The sequence below is a fragment of the Microchirus variegatus genome, assembly GCF_963457635.1.
Source record: "Microchirus variegatus genome assembly, chromosome: 5".
NCBI classification, from domain to species: Eukaryota; Metazoa; Chordata; class Actinopteri; order Pleuronectiformes; family Soleidae; genus Microchirus; species Microchirus variegatus.
In genome coordinates, this window is record NC_139806.1 from 26,917,267 (window position 1) to 26,935,382 (window position 18,116).

At 40.1% G+C, this 18,116-nt stretch overlaps 1 protein-coding gene across 1 annotated transcript in view; it reads left to right on the plus strand.

Moving 5' to 3' along the window:
* Positions 1 to 646: 646 nt before the first annotated feature.
* The window catches only part of cadm1a (cell adhesion molecule 1a), a gene marked incomplete at both ends in the record, with an annotated part of 408,015 nt that continues 390,545 nt past the window's right edge, over positions 647 to 18,116 (plus strand). Inside the window, one exon of the mRNA XM_083889853.1 lies at positions 647 to 719. Coding sequence (XP_083745979.1) covers positions 647 to 719 — 73 coding nt within the window. The remainder of the gene's footprint in view (positions 720 to 18,116) is intronic.

Consider the following 18,116-nt stretch of genomic DNA (forward strand, 5'->3'; position numbering starts at 1 on the left):
ATTATGCAGATCTATTCAGATCCTAATGAGTTCTGAGAGCAAAACAAATGTGTAAGCTTACATTATTTTGTATATACTTTAAAAAAATGTTTTATACTGTTCAAATTTCAACTTAATTTCACTGCCAGATATTGAAAGTTATTCTGGAAAAAATGGGCAAAAGCATTTATTAGCATGATCATTTATAGCCCTTTAATTGTTAAAAAAAAGCAAAAAAATACCAAATTACTTAAGTCATTTGAGTGATTTCTGGCAGCTTAGACTTAATCGGTAAAGAGAAAAAAAAAGTCACATAATCTTAAATACAAATATGTTAGGAATCAAGGGGGCCAACAATCCCAATTTCACTAAGGGCACCGAAATGGCCAGGTCCGCCCCTGCGCACAAACATCATTTAAAATAAACAACAGAATTCCTAGTTTTATTTATTTGTTTATTTTTCTCCTGTCATATGTCATTGTTGGCACACAAAACTGAAATTGATTGGAGCCATCTCGACTTGTATATGTTTCCATACAGAAAACAATAAATAACATGAAGACTGGTGGTAAACGGTCCCCTCCCCTCGTGCATGTCATTAAACGGAGTCCCGTTGTAGCTGTAGGTGAAGCTGCCTCTCTCTACCATACTGAAGCAGGTGTCCAACATGGCGAACGCAGGCTGCGGCTCTCTGGCGACTATTCTCTTTTTATTCTTCTTTCAAGCGGCTCTTCATAAAGGTAGGACTTTTTCCCCCACCGCCTTTAACGGAATAAACACTTCCCTCGCAGATTTCCCTTTGCACACGGAGGAGTGTGTTGTGTGTTGTGTGTTTTTAAACAGCAGCAGCAGCGTGTTGGAGGAATTTCCTTTGACCGTGCGCAGCGGAACATTTAGATGTTTAGATGTTGCTGAGGCAAGGAAACCTAACTGTGCGTAAAGTTGAAGTGCGGAATAATAGCGGAATAAAAGGGGTTTTTATGTGCGCTTTGTGTGCGCAATCGTTTCCACACGCGCTGTTGGAAAAACATACATGAGTTTGATGAAATCGCTGCACAACTCTGAGTTAAATATTGCCGGTTTGTGGTGTGCGAGGACACGCAGTGTTTGCTCCTTCTGTCCTCGACACAAAGACGCGTTGGTCACGGTTTTTCCTCTCGGTCTTTCCGCTTGCTTGGTCACTTTTATAGCGTGTGTGTGTGTGTGTGTGTGTGTGTCCGAAGCACTGCTGTAAATCACGGGGGGGAAGAAACAGCGATGCGTTAAAGTGCAGCAGAGAGCGCCGAAGTCCATTCAGAATTCTGTCAATTTTAAGTAGACGTTGCGTAGTGAGATTATTCCGTCAAAGTAGAGCATAACTCAACAGTTGTCAATAACGCTGGTGCTTTTGCTCATATTCGGTTCCAAAATAGCCAAGAAAAATGCACACATTGCACGTTTATAACGTGTTTCTTTACAATTAGTCCACTACGTGTGTTCAGGTTCCGTATTTCATTGAAAGGCTGTGCAATAACACGCGCGCGGACGCGTTGTAAAGTGCAACATTCAATAATATAAGTGCTACCCTGCGTTTTTGGACGGATGCCGAATTAAAGAGCATCGCACAGTAGTAAGAACCACGTCTTCTGTTGCTCCTTTACTACACATGCAGCGCTGCTGGTAACCATGGGAAGAATAAATTGCACGGTTTTTTCATTGGAGATCCGGGGCTGTGTTATCACGGTATCGTGACTGGATTCGCTGCATCACACAAACATGAAAGAGTGGTCCATTACGGGGTGTAGTCGGATAGATGCTTTACAGGGAGGAAGCTGGTGGTGTTGGAAACTGCAACGTGTTTTGTCGTTGTTGCCCCCCCCTTCCCCCCTCTCCTCTTTTAATGCTGTTGTGGCTTTGAAAAGGATGAGGGATGCTGTGAGTGAGTTGGCGGGCTGCGGAACAAGCACACACGTTTTCTATACCACACAGACACAAGGAGACAGGATGGAGTGATCTCTAATTGTGCACTTTTTTTAATCGCTTTTTTGGTGTTGATGCTCTTGGATTAGTTGTGAAATGCTCATCCCTGTATGGTATTATTCCTGTTTTATTCCCTACGATGATGAAAATGTAGGGAGTGGAGGGGGGAAATCAGCCTCTATCCACACCACACACACACATGCTGCAAGAAAGTAGAAAGCAGCTTATACACAATTGCATAACTGGTGAAAGTATAGATCTGTGGTGCGTTTCATCACATCTTGTCATGAATTATGCCAAACTCAAGTTACTCTGCGGGAAAAATCTGCTCCGTGCAAACACAAATCCCCTTTTTTGCTGAGTTGGAGCCTCTAATTGTAAGGAGTGACAGGGAGGCAGATGTCCATGTTTGTCACATTGTGGATTATCCGCCGGGCTTAATCCATGACAGCGTTTTTCTCCATTAAAAATATGCGCGCACAGTGATATAATGATTGGCACAAGCCAGTTTCACGGTCCCTGTAAAGCTCCGTGCTGTGGACGGTGGGCAGTGCCGCTCTCTGAACCTCCCATGGAAATGGCTCCACTGATTTTCAAACACAGCTCAGGGCGCCTGCACAGAAGCGTCATCAATTATTTACCCATATATTATGCTCACGTCTTTAGTGTATAGGCTTTGTTTATTTGCCAATTCGTGTAAAATGGAAGTTTCGTTTTTTTTTGTCAGGGGAAAAAAGCATGGAAAACTAAAAAATATTGACAATGGACAATAAGTTGCACAGGCTCACAAACTGTCATCACACACACACACACACACACAAATGAAATGGATTCACGGGGAAAAGGCATTCACAGTTGGCCACGTCTGACTGGCTGCTGTCGCTTCAGAGAGCTGCAGGGTGGATAGTGCACCTCCAGAGATAACGTTGGTCATGTGGTTATCAAGGATCCCCGGTCGCAAAATAATTTTGAAGGCAACTCAAAGTGGGTCTAAACATTTATAAAGTATAAACATTAATGTACAAATACACATTGAAACACATCATGCATACAGTTTCATATCCTAATTACGTGTGCGTGCACACAGTGGTAGTGCAAACTCAGCCATGCGTCTGTTTGGCTTCCTGCGAATAATGAAGTTTGAATTGCTTGTGACAGAGATACTTTGCGATTATATGCTCTGCCAAGTTTCACTATCTGTAATGAATTCCAGATAATAGGTTTATGCGTTTGAATTAATTTTGTTTAGTTCTTTCACAGAAAAGCCGAGAAAAAAAAAACACCTGGAATAATCCAGTGCTGAGTGTGATTGTGATGATAATCACGCCCATGCAGGCTTTTCTTGTACTCTGTTGTAACGTATGTGGGTGGTATATTATTCTAATGCATGTCATTTTTACACAATTTCTCTCATGCGTGGAAATCTGTAGCGATCGCGATGCAGATGAGACGCTCCGAGCACAGAGTACGTGGCCCCTGTACAGCTGTTTTTGGAAAGAGTGCGAACGCAGCAACCTCTGACCACGAGCCTGCTGAGACTTGAAAAGTTGGGTTAGGTAATCTATCTCAGGTACAGCGAGGAAAAGCATCTCTGCTTTCATTTTTGTGATGTTAGGTAACAGGGCCGTAGTGCAGGTGAGAGCAGGGACTGTTTGTGTGTGTGTGTGTGTGTGTGTGTGAGGGAGAATGTGGGGGGAAAATGTGTCTTTGCATGACTTCAATTTGACCTACTTCACAGAGGAAGACTTGTTATGTATGTGGATATACTGGAGATAACGGTTGGCGTGGTTCCTGTGTGATCTTGTATAACTGTGTACATGAAGCTAGGCATTAATTCAACAACATATCACACTGTAGTTTTCTTCTTTAGCATGAAGATAAAGTGGTTGTGGTCTGATTTTTGTGTTTTACACGATGTGGATTTGGTTGCTTGGTGTTTTTGTTTTGGTCAAAGTGCTTTTCATGGACTTCTAATCGCAGCCTTTTCCTGTTGGGGTGTTGGATATGGGGTTTTGAACTATTACAATTAAATCCTGGAGAAGGGTTGGACGTTTTCTGCCCATAAATAGGTTAAAAAATGGCAAATTTTACCTTGGATGAAGAAAAAAAAATCAATCTTTGTCATCAGTATTTTCTTGATTAATGGAGTAATAGTTTGGTGCATAAAATGTTGAAAAATGTCAATCAAACCTGGAAATGTTTTCAAATGTCTTGTTTTGTCCGCAAACCAAAAATTAGGTTTAAATGATTTCTTTGTTTATATGGAGCAAATAAACCAGAAAAGTACTCACATTTAGAAGGTAAAATCAACCAAAAATCTTGTTTTACCAATGAGGAAACCCTCAAACCGATGAATGGATTATCAATATAGTTGACGATCAATTTAGTCATCGATTAACAATTGATTAATCGAGTAATTGTTCATTATCCACTTGGGTTAGACGACACTTTGGCGTCACATTGTCACATTGCTTGGTGTTGCTAGAAGCTGCAGCTTGACGGCAGAGTTTAATTTCCTATTTAAGCTCATTTTTGCGTCTTGGAAATCTAACGGAATCCCAGCCAAATGTGTCTTTCAAAGTCTTATCGTCGATGACCTTTTTGTCCACTTTATGTTCCATTTCAGTGGATGAAGACACGATGGTGTCCGTCTGTTTCAAAGTTTTCTCCCCTTTCAATGCAGTCATGCTTTCTTCAGACAGTGGACAGGAGTAAGTAGATCCCATTGGAACTTATTACTCTGTAGCAGTGCAACATGTGTTCACTTAATCCGCCATTGTTGTCACACCATTGTTAACTGGCGTGCTACAGGGGGATTATTTATTTTTGTCGGTATCACGTACAAGGCTTAAATTAATACATTGCTGAACACATCTATTTTCTGTATATCCGGCAGTTGCTGGCCTGAGTTCACTTGATTATTGTGTTTACTGCAACGCCACTGATTATGGCGTAAAGCTGATTATTGCTGAAGGCAGACGGCCGCGCGGGCTGACATTTTTACAGCCACAAGGTGACAATGGGATGACTGATTATCGTAAACCCGGCCAATATCAGAGATGTCACTTGAGAAAAGGCATTTTGACGGAAAATCTATAGTTGTGTACTTGAATTATTTCTCGGTCTTCACGATGTCGCCGGCAGTTTCTTTTCATTTACCTTTTTAGATATGTAGTCGTGATTGTTTACATCCACCACATCCACTCGATGGCTCGTTTCACATTCAGTTTCCTGGCTACATGATCCTCCATTTACACTTTAACGCCTGTTGTGCTCTTCACAACATATGCATTGCTTCTTCTGGATAATGTACGAGAGAAAAGAGAGGATGGTAAAACTTGATATTTAAAAAACCACGTGGAGCAAATGCTGAATCTGATCCGATTTGACCAAAATGTATTGAACAATTAAGATTAGAACTAATTCTAGCTATAATGCTGTTACTTAATAAAAAAGCAAAGTTCAATAAAGTCTAACATTGTGCATATTTGATAAATATTCATCTTTTTCTTTGTGAAACCCTGCAGCTAAAATGATTGTAGTCAAGGCTGATGAAATAAAAAATAATACATAGCCAAAGTGAAATTTCCACATTGCTTGTTTTATTGGACCAACAGTCCAAAAAACCCAAATATATCCAATCAATCGTCACTCTGGTTCACAGACTCAGACCTGGTCTGGTACTTCATTAAGCCGACATGCCAGGAGTTCTTATTAATAGTCTACTAAATTAGTCATTCATGTTCCTCTTGGTAATATAATATGAAATGAAACAATTATACGTTGAGTGTATTTGTCCATTACTTTGCTTTAATTGTAAGTGCTATAGCTGCAGTGATAATGTCTGTGGCGTTAGACAGTATATGTAGCAACCTTGAACATTGTTATGGATTTTTGCCAATGATTTTTTCATGAACTTGTAGTCCTGTGTTTTCACTGCACAAGCATCCACAAAGAGTCGCTGTAACGTGGACGTTATCGTCAACTTTGGCCGTTTCCCTTTTGCAGTAATTTAATGCGACAAAGTTGGACCTTCAGAAAACGTTTGCATTGAACACTGGTCGTCAAACTGGTACATTGTAGGGAACCATAAAAATAAAACCATAACCCGTTCACAGCATTGTTTCCAAAAACTAAAACAGGGTTGGCAACATCTCCAGAAATCTCTAGGGGCTTGAATGGTGAGAATAACTGTAGAGAAACAAACTTTAAAATTGAGATAAAGTTGCGTGGATATCGGATGATGGAGCTGGTAACAGGTTCGCGGAGGCCAGGAACTAACGATTATTTTCTTGATGAATCAAGTACTTGTTTGGGTCAAGAAATTTTATAAAATGTTTATCGATATTTCCTAAACCAGAAAAAACAAGGTTATTCAGTTTTTACTGATTTCTTTCTGACATGGAGCAAAGAAACTGGAAAACATTCACATTTAAGGAGCTGAAAACTCGCTCAAACTAAATAATCAGTTATTTTTACCATTGACAAATATTTAGTCATTGATTAATAATCACCATCATTCTTTCGTGACCGGTTCCGAAGTGTGAATATTTAGGGTTAATGGAACGGATATGATTATTTCAGCTCAACATAAGATTGCATTGCATTTGTGACAATGTGACTGAATTTATCTTTTAGTTTTAGACTGAAAAGCTGCTTCTCCATCAAAATGACTCTCACAACAACAACGTAATTGCGATTGGGCAATTTACAAAAAACGTCAACGTATTGAGCTGTGAAAAATCTCTCCGCGACGTAAACAATCGGCTGCTTCGGATACAAAGAAAAGCCGCGTCGGACTCGGCTCAGCGTGGCTTGGCTCCGAGTCAAACCAGTCGCAGCTCTGTTGCTGGAAAACAGGTGTGGAAATGGACTTGTTCTCCATCTGTACCCCCCAGCAGCTTTACCCGGCTGTAATGGAGAACAATGGTTATATTCCTGAAGGGAGTGGACCCCAAGTGACCCCCCCTCCCCCTCCATCCCTCCCTCTTCTCCGCCTCCTGCCCCTCCCCCTCCCCCTCTGCCGCTCCCTCGTCTACAGTGAGTCTGCTGGCAAGTCGACAGATGACTGGGCTGGGTCGCATCTGGCCTCCGTGCACTTAGTGTACTTAGCGTAATCAAAGAAGGGAAAAAAAAAAAAAAAGGTTTATGGCCTACTTGTTAGTGATCCGCCGACTGATGGGATGTCAAGTCGGGCCGCTCCGATTCCAAATCTCTCGAGATTTTGGGCAGCGGGAGGGCTGCCAAGGCGTCGGTGGCAATCTGCTCTCCAGAAAGTGGCCCACTGGCCTAGGTATCGAATTAGACTGTGCTTTTGCCACTGAAGTGAAATGAGTTAAATTCAAGTGACATCTGAATATTTATGATTGCGTCGCATTTACATAATGGGCATGCAAAAAAAAAAAAAAAAAAAAAGCAAAGCTTCTGAGGTGAATGCAAAAAAGCATCCCTGCATCATTTGGTGGAGTCTTGTCAGCTTCTCTTTACTCCAAACAAACGCTGACTCGTCACAGGAATCAGCATATCACCAGGAGAAGGAGGAGAATAATAGAGCGGGGGGGAAATGTAGCTGAACACTGCGATGCATTTATTCACGGATTAAAGTCCAGTCATGTCATGTCACTGACGAGCTTTATGTTACCTCATGATTTCAATATAAAGGTGCACTCCACCGCAGATTTGTTTACTTGATATGCAGACTGTGAAAACAGCATCTTTATTCATTAATATTTGTTATATTTTATTATTGAAGATGTACTAGTTCCCTAGGGATCAATTTAGTACTTTTATGGGCTGCTTGGAACGATCTATAAATCATTAAGGGACGCAGATTTGATTTAAAAACCAAATTTTTAACCACACGGGGGAACAATCTCCAGTTCCTGGTGACATTCTTCAAAAAATTCTCTCTTACATTTCCCCCGCTTATTCCTCTCTCCTGAGCACAACAGCCTGCTCATTCCTCTTTTGCGAACATCCCAACACTTTCGCGAGCGGCACTTCTGTTATAGGTGTCGCCATCAGCCAATTCAATTTGTTTGTGTCATCTGTCAAATTGCGGGACTTAAAAAGTGCTGCTGTACCAAACTTCTGGGGGGTAAAAAAAAAAAACTTCAATGTAATCTCATTAAATCAGATTGGCTGATTGGAATCAATGCGTCATCAGCTGCCTGTGAACTGGCAACACACTTTTGAGCAGAACAACACATGAGAGCACAGCCCCAGGCGAGTGAAAATGGCCCCGTGTGTCTCACACATGGAAGCTCCTCTGACCATCACTGACAGCTGGGATTAAATCACACTGTAAAGAAAATGCTGAGCTGAATTTTGATCAAGAATCATCATTTACACACTAATGTAAATAGGATCGTAACAACTGCAAAAAAAAAAAAAAAAAGAATAAATTGTACAACAAGTAATAGATGTGAGTCCATGTAGAATAAGATTGAGAATGAGATCTATAATCGCCTCGCTTTTGTCGCGGGAACCCCTGTGGAGTTTTCCCTCCACAAACGCGGCTGCTCGATGCATCTGCGGCTTGTTTTTTTAAATTGCTGTGCAGTTGTCGGTAATAATGTTGTCGTTTTCACGACGTAACGTCTCTTTATTTACCTTCATTTAATCCATGAATATAGGAAATGAATAGAAAATAAGGTATTTACTTTGAGCAGAGCAGCGCACCTCCGCCGTGTTACCTATTACTGTTAAGTCGTGTCATATTATTATTCTTGGAGTTTTTTTTTCTTCTTGTTGAAGTACATTCAGTAAAAACTCACATTAAAAGCCTTCAGTCATACTAATGGATGTAATCCCTCCTGTTTTTCACCTTTCAAAGTGAAAAATCCTGCAGGAAAATTAGCTTCATTTGTTATCTTGGTGGCCATAAAAGATGGGGGGGGGGGGGATATCTAATTTGAAAATTATTATTTACAGCAGCAGTGAAGGAAGAGTTCACATCTGTGTAAAAGTACTGTTACAAGTATGTAAAGACTCTGTAAAATTATATTATTATTGCTCAGGCGTTGCTATAAAAGCATTTTATTGTTGCAGCTGTTGAATCTATTTTGTATTCAAAGAAGGATTATTCTAATTATGTAACCCTCTATGTTCTCCAATAACTGATTGTTTAAAATGTGAACACAGCGTTCCGTGCCGTCAGATGTGCTCTAAACATTTATATAAATAGCTGCCAATACACCACTCTCTTGACACGCCGGCTCCCCCACAGCTGGGAAAGTTTGTGTTTTATTTCCTGGCGAGGTCACATCGGGGTCAGCGTGCTTCTGTTCTAAGTCTGCGGTTACTGAGCGGACAAGCAAAGGTGATGCCGCCGAGATCTGCGATGTGATGCGGTAGATTATTGCGTTGGCACGTTTTTCTTTTCAAAAGTTTAAAATATTAACCCCATGTTTTCATTCGGGGATTAAGGTCAATAACGGGATATATGCTGCAGTCTTTGCCTGCAGGAATGGGAAATGTTGAAGTTTAAAGCCTTTTGACGGTGTTTGTGTTCACATACGCGCCAAAGAACGACCCCATCTTCATCGCTGAGATCTGCAAATGACCTAATGCTGCAGATTAGATGATTTTACCACCAGGGGGCAACTCAGCTGGTAGCAAAAAGAACTGTAAGCCGACTTCTTACTTGATTTATAATGGCCATAACCCTTTTCTCGATGAGTAAATGGTCTCAATCGCTAGGTTCAGTCGTCTTCTGAAGCACACGTCTGAGAACCTGTGGCGACGGTCAGATCGCGAATCTCAAGGCCTCAAAACGGGACTTTGTTTTACAACAGGACGACTGCGTTCATTTATACAAACACTCTATGGGATGTGCATTTGTTGTTGTGTTTAGAGTCTTCATTTGTCTGCGTGACTTTCCAATATCTGCTTTAAAAAAGGGTCAAATGTACATGGTATTATGACCATAATCATGAAAAGGCTGAAACCTGTACTATGATTAGTTGTGGTTGACCAATTAATCGTTTAAGCTGATTATTTGGCTTCAATAAGATATTTTGTAAGTTAACTACTAATTTCAATATGACATCAATACAGAAATTGTTCACTTTAGTATATTTTTAATGTCATTAATAATGCTATTAAGTTTGGATGGGGAACTGTGACAGCCATTTTGCATTTATGATGGAGATTAGGCTCAGGGGGCTATTGGCCAATTAATCTGCTATCAGCATTCCTGTACGTCTATTCGATAGCATATCTATTGTTATGCTATCGACCATTGGATCCACGAACAGTCAGATTAAAAGATTATAAAAAAGTATGTAATTCATTCACTTGTGTGATGTATTATGTATTGATGAACTGATCGTTCTATGTCTCGGTAGTGGCTTATGGAGCACTTCCAACAATACAGAGAAGGTGGAATCCTTAGTTCACGCATGCGGTTTAATAATCTAATCTGAAGTCCCAAGGGAACAATTGTCATTCACAGCAAGAAATGTTTTCCATTCCGCTTTTTGAATTTACAAAGGACAACAAGTGGCCTTTGATTGCTCCTTTCCTCCCAGTTTTGAGGCCTTTATCATCTTGCTCCGCTGTGGAGACACAGGGAGCCATCGCCGCCTGTAATTGGGCCCATTTTGCCCGCATTCATAGATACAATGCGGAGTTCAACAATGAATGAATAAGGAATCAATGCATATCATTTGTGCTTTCAACCAAATAAACAATACAGCTGGTGTTCCGTTGTAATCATCAGAGGGGAAATGAATGCCCTTCTGAATACAATACAGGTATATGCATCAGCGATCGGAGCACAGCAGGCTTGAGTGATCTGGGTTCTCCCATCTTTCATTTTACATAACACTCCAGCTTGTATTACATTTCAGTGAATTTGTTACTGATGAGACCCTTCAGGCTGTTGCACTGCCTGCCACGGAGCTGGATCACGTCTCCTCGCTGTGCTCAGTTCTCGTCCTTTGTCTCATCTTTCGCGAGTCTCGCCTTGACTGATATTTTCCGCGCCGATGCCAGACAACCACTTCACAATAATGCACCATCTCGTTTTCTTTGTGTCCTAGTTGGAATCTGCGGAGTAAAGTCTTACCTGTGAACGAAGAACAATGGGGCCCTTGTGAGAAATTCCTAGATTGCATGGTTGCGACATACCTCCATAGTTTTTTCTTTAGTGTCTCAATCAGGCTCTCTTTCGTATGAATGCGAACTAAATAGCGAACGATACCCCTGTGAGCTATTGTAGTGGTCCAGCAAACATATCGGGTACAGTTTGTTTCCTCATCAGTGATGAACAATGAGCTATTGCATAGGTAGGGTATTGTATCTATTCATAATAATAATTGTCTGTTATTGTGACCCTCTGGACCAATGCCCTTTTTTGTTGTAACACAAAAGAACCTTCACTATAAATGATAAAAGATATAGTGTGTAAAATATGGGTTGCAGCTGAATATCCCTCACCTCAGCACTTCCTTTCCAAGTGTGTTGGAGAACTTATGTAGCCTTCAGTTGGCACAAAAACTCAAAAGATGTGAAGTTTGTCCATTGTGGGCTCCTGTAAAAACATGGCAGTCCAAAATGGAGGCCTCTGTAGAGCTGACCTGGCTCCTGATTTGCATATGAAGGGCTCATTCTGGAGTATTTGAAAAATAGTAGTTCATACGATCAAGCAAATGCACATGGATCTTAAAATTGCCACAAATTTAGTCGCACAATTGATGAAGTAACATTTAATACTACTTAAGATCACAAACCAGAACATTTTCAGGGCCTTCTTTACTCCATGTGTTTCAGTTTGCAGAGCAGGGGTGGACACCGATATCAACATTATCACCAATATCAGTCCAATGCAAGTCATTTCACACCCTTTTAAACTATGACGCTGTTAACAACACATTTGTGCCGATGCGTTTATCCCCATGTCGAGCAATTTCAAAGACATAATTCTCCAACTGTGGAACGAATATTCTTCTCCAGTAATGAAGAAATGAGCAGTCCTACAACGTGACTCGGCTAAAATGCTTAATTTTATTTACATACTTTATCTGATGTAGTGATTTTGACTAGATTTGGACCGTTAATATTGTATCCACGCATCCTTAGTACGTTGTACTTGGTACTATTGCCATTTATTTACTAATTGTGATCAATATTTAGATAAATACTGCCCAGTTATACATGTACATATTGCTAATAAATCAATGCATCGATGATGATTTAGTTAGTTTCATGAAATTCGGTACCGTGCATGGTCCATGATACCAATAATAACTTAACCGCCCAAGCCAAGACATGAAGTAGTGATGCACGGCAAGTGAAACTGCTTTAAATATAGATATTTACCCTGACACACCAATTTATCGCATTGCACAATGACCATAACTCAACAAATCCATATGTTGACCCATCCCTGGTCTTGAAGTTAACCCTTTACTGCCCACTTCCTGGTGGTGTGACATCATCAGCGTGGATTTGAACCGATTAAACTTTGCTGATTCCTGTTATACACTTTATAGTTTTTTTGTGTGTGTTCCTATAGATTGAATTGATCATAAGCAAAGAAATACTTTGCATTTTAGAAGCGTTGAATAACGGCGTCAGTGAATGGAATCATTTACTGCAGCTTTTTCATTACATATTAGGTAGGCGAGATCCTGATCAAGTCATCATGTTCTGCTGTTTACCCAGAGAACTAATACAAATATTAACTCAGGGTTTTCTCCTGACTCAAAAAGAACCTCTGGTGGATGCTCTGCTATTCTGTCCTGCCCTCTGCTGCGAGCCCGAGTTTGTCCTTCTCCTTGGCTGAGAATGAGGAGCTTTGTGTTCATGGTTGTTTTACACAAACTCATAGCTTCACTTTCTCTTCCGTTGCAGCAAAGCAACAGAATGAATGGGTGTTTTTTTTTGCAGGATAAACCCCATATAATGGGAAAATCCTTTAAACAACAGGTGAAGATAATAAATATTCCCACCACTGAGAAATAGTCACTTGAAATGGGTGTAAATTAGTTTTGTTTGTAGGCCAGAACAAATTTATTTGGAAACAAGAGTTTTTCAGCAAGTAGGACAAACCACCCCCTGCTCTTCATCAGGCTCTGATCTGACAGACTTCGAATCCAGTTCAGTGTGAGTTTGTCCCCTTGTGCTTTATCTAAAAGAAGGCACGGAATCACATTCACATGCTGAATAATTAAAGGAAATCGCTTTAAATTAGCAATACATAAATACGACTCTCTGAATTTTTACAATTGAAAGCTGCAGCCTTGGTGATGTCGTTTTTTTTATTTATTTATTCTTTCCCACTCCCATGGATAAACGCAAAAAGAAAAGCAGCGATAGATGTAGTTCATGTATAATGAAAGGCAATCATGTTGCAGCTGCCTTGTATCATGGTTTGTTTTCAAACCGCCCCCCCCCCCACACGCCACCCCCCAAAAACACATTGACAAGTAAATTCTCTTGACCTCCCTTCAGCACTCACATCCAAACAAGCACTCGGGGAGAAATCACTTCCTGCAGGAGGTACAGATGCCAATTTGTCCAGCCAAAGAGGACGAAAGCAAAGCACCTTGCTCCCCCCCCCCCAGAACTATGTTGTACAAAACGACACTCAGAAGCCATGCAGCAGGCCTCCTTTGCCAGGTCAGGGCTCTGAACTGGTTTTGACCTCAAGATGAGCTGCTGCGTTGAAATTGCCGTTTGTCCATCCATTTCAAGTTCAGTGGCAGGGTCCAAGTGGCTGTGTGTGTGTTGTCACTTGGATTCCCCCACGGATTGCTCGAAATCTATTGTATTGTGTGCTCAGTGGAACTGGAGTCGCCTTTTTAACCAGAAGGTAGATGGTTTGATTCCCAGCTCTGCTTGTCTACACGCCAATGTGTCCTCAGGGCAAGGCGCGCAACCCAAAATTGCTCCTTATGACTGTGCCAGCAGTGTTTGACTGGGTGTGAATGTGTGAGTGAATCAAGGCCATGATGTGTCATCCGAGTAATGCAGCCAGTATAGTTACAATGAGAATTCTCATTTAATTCATTCATGTAGCACTAGAGCAGACAGTACTCGTACAACGTTTTGAACGGGTATTGCAGTAATTATATTAAATGCCAAAGGTCACTATTGTATGTACATTTACACTGCGGAGAATCTGACAAAAAAAAAATCCAGTGCAACTAAAAAGCTTCTGTGCTGTGTGGGAGGTGAAAGACTGCAGGAAATATAGGAACTTGAGACTAAATATGTACACACAGTTATTTCTATGACTTGAACCGTGACGTCCAATATCCATACTTGGGCTGCAACTGCCGATTATTTTCATAATCGATTAATCAAGTAATCGTTTGGTCCATAAAATGTCAGAACATTTTTGAAAAATTTAGAGAAATATGGATCGGCGTTTGTCAAACCTGGAAATGACGATGTTCTTGAGTGTCTTGTTTTGTCCACAAACCAAAATGACTCTGTGTTTTAATCATTTCTTAGTCATACGGAGCAAAGTAACCAGAAATATTCACATTTAAAGGTGCATTATGTGATAAATCTAAAGCAACTGGCCATAAAATCCTCCTAATATGTCACAGAGACTCAGGGATAATGTTCATATAACAAACTGAACTCACCAACAACAGCAGTACAGACAAAATATTCGCAATAAAAAAAAATCATTTGCAGACTGCAAATCATGTTTATGTTTTGAAATCATGTTTTGGCATGTGGCGCCACCTACTGCCGTCTACCAATCATTGCAGTCGGTAGAGTCTCAGATGCCGAGCAACCACGGGTTGCCAGTTACGTCAGAAAACAAAGCCTAAAAGACCTCGGTATTTTGAATTTGAATTCTTACATATGGCACCTTTAAGAATCTGAAAAATCACAGAAACAGAAACTTCTTTAGGAAACAACATCAACCTGAATAATCAATTTTCAAAATAGTTGATTATTAATAATTTCAGGCCTAATAAACGCTACTATTAGCGTATAATTTACTATTCATAGTGTATATTTTTATATATATCACAAAGAACATATGTTACGTTTATAATTAATACCTATTCTTAATATATTTTTGCCTTTTTTATACCAATGTTCCTATTCTGTCTGTGTTATTTCATCTGGATGGAGCGACTGTAGCCAATCGTCCCCAGGGCATTAATGAAGTATTCAGATTCTGATTCCGACATTGCAGCAGTGAAATAATTAAATAGTAATAAAAGTGAAGATGACAAATTGATATCCAAAGAGGACAGTCGCTTTGTAACGCGTGTCTAAAATAACACAAGGCCGTACTTGTATTAAAATACTACACTTAAGTGGCGGATCCAAATTTAAACGCGCTAAAAATTGCCAGTTGGACCATGAATAAGCGAGCTCTGTATTTTCGGGGTTTACTGAAACTTGTTTAAAAACGCCACGGGCTGGGTTTTGTAAATCTGCCTGAAAATAGAGACGATCAGACGTGTTTGAACCTGGCCGGCGTTCCAACGGCGTGCTGCCTGCTGCTTTGAAGTTTTGTAGTATTTACTGGGCTTCACTTGGCTGTCAGATTAATGCCTCCTTGACTGAAAATGAAAATGGGCGAAGGAGCCAGTTAATCCACGTAAGAATTTTTTTTTTTTCTTCCAGGATCAGAAGCGGTTAGTCCAGCAAACTTGTATTGATCGGTTGTCTGGCATTTTCGGCGTTGACCTGACTTTATCTAATTCTCCCTGTAGGCGACTGATTGCAGAAAGACATGGATTATCTCAACATTATGATGACATAATACCAGCAAAATGGCGGTTTCTATAAAGAACGAACAAAACAAAAACTTCAAGTCTGTGCATTTCAGGGGCGACTGACCTTTTAAAAGTGTTTACTCGGGGTGACATGGTAGTTATCCATCCATAATTGATCAGTAATGGATTTTTGTTTTCTCAGGAGGAGGCTAATGTCAGCTCATGGTTTGACGCTCACGTTTTTCACAAGAACCAATTTAAGAGCGTATAAAAGGGCATAAGAACTTTATGGGTGCTATGAACATTTTATCAAATAATGTGTTTTTCTATAGTTAAAGGAAATGAGGAGGCGTTTACCAGCAGATAGTATTTGTCTAAATGGAAAGCAGAACATTATGTGTTTTATTATTTCCGCCTCAGTCTCTTTATTAGTCCCATAGGTCTTTAATACACATGTTTGTGATGATGCTTAAATCAGGATTAAATAGCCTGTGTGTTACGGCTGAACACAAGTGAATCTCACACAAAGTTTTATAAGCTCTGTCATGTAAATAGAGAAGGTCGTGGTTCAGAAATATAAAGTTTACAAGTGTAACCCACTGATTTAATATGAATCCCACCCCGAGCAGTGATCCACTCGTGATGTCTCACTCTGTTGCAGTTTCTGGAACTGAAGGAATGCTCGCCGGTCGTCTTGGTGTTGCTGCATCAGTGACGGATCTTCTCTCGCACAAACTCTTCTTGACAAGTGTTGACAACGACGAGCGGCGGGCGCACGCTAATTTTAATTAGTGCAGCCGATGTGACACGCCGCCTCCAGCGATTGTTATTTTAACAGTGCAGTGCTAAAAAAACAGCAGTGACGCTGCAGCAGCTGAATGTCTCCGACACTGATATGCTAATGACAGGAAGCACTGGACCTGATCTGCGAACTTTTCAAATTGAATTCACCGCTGTGGCCAAATAGCCTTTCATTTTTGCAGGTTTATGCAGCAGCATTCTGCACCGTGGAGCAGAAACTGTGTTGTATTGAAATTGAAATCATGTATAAACTATGTATTATATAAAGGAAACCGGTCTTTAAAAAGCTATTCGCCAATTATTTAAGAACATATAAACATTTAAATGAAAGTTTTTGATGCCATTCGTTTTACATGCTGTTCTGTTTCTCCATTTAGACCAGGGGTTCTCAAAGTTTTGATACCTGAGGGCCAATTTAGGAACCCATCATTGGACTGAGGGCCGCCAAAGGGAAAAAAACCAGAAACCCCATTTGTAATAATTTTAATGACCAGATTGCAGTTCTACAGTTTAGCGTTAAGTAACATAAGCTTTAATATAATGTAATTTAAGCATTAATATAATAACGCTTTATAATTTACTGGGTAATTACCAGTATTTTGACCATTGTTCTTACCTTCTAATTACAGGTTAATACCAAGAAACACATTTCTATTAACATATATTTACTGGGTAAATTGGGGGCGCTGCTTATTACCAGCTTATAACCCAATAATACACTAAAATTCACCATATAGAAACCAGGTAAATACCCAGAATTTTTGTTTACACTTATTGATCTGTATCCAGTAATGTCCTATAAACATTTAACAAGCTTAGTAGCTTCTGGATTAAAACTATCAACTGTAATTCATTGGCCCCCGGGCCGCACTTTGAGAACCAATGATTTAGACACATGGTTGTTGATTTTGATCATTTGTATAATTAGTTATAACTTAGTTAATGGTAGCTATACAATTACTCCGGATCCAGGAGAAATAAAGAAACATATTGTTTTTGCATATTGTTGGTCAAAATAGTGATTTAGTTTGTCTTTCTATCTCGTGCAATATGATAATCGATAAGCCAGAGCAAATATCAATATTTTAATTAATACATTAAGGCTGTGCTAGTTACATAAATTTGAATAAAATTCAAATAAATGAGGGAAACTTGAGCGGAAGTCACCTGGCCGAAGAAGAGGGAGTGCGCAGCGGGATAATAGTGGAGAAAGCTACATTAAGAGTTGCCGCATCCACGTCCAATACATGGACTTTATGCACTTTGTTGTGAATAAATGGAGAAATCCTGCACTTTTAACTCTTCAGTTAGACCGATCTTGAAGTTTCGCTATATGAATGTCTTGCAATATCTTGATAATCACAGAATTGTTGTTATTGGTATCATGGACCGTGTATCATATTGTGACGTACCCTTTGATTCCCATCCCTATTATATCCGTGCATAAAGGGGAAAGTGACAGTGAAGCAGTGCAGTATGAATTGAAAATTCAAGAGCTCGAGTTCAGCACTTTTTCTTTTTTTAAAACAGAACACTAACTTCAGTTGTTTATGATCCAAGTGTGAAGATTGATATATTGAAACCTGATATGGCGCAGTGGCTTAGCACCACCCACATAGCCACTTAGCATGTTCCTGTCATCACACATCCTCCTCCTCAACTCCGACCTGTTGAACAATAGAA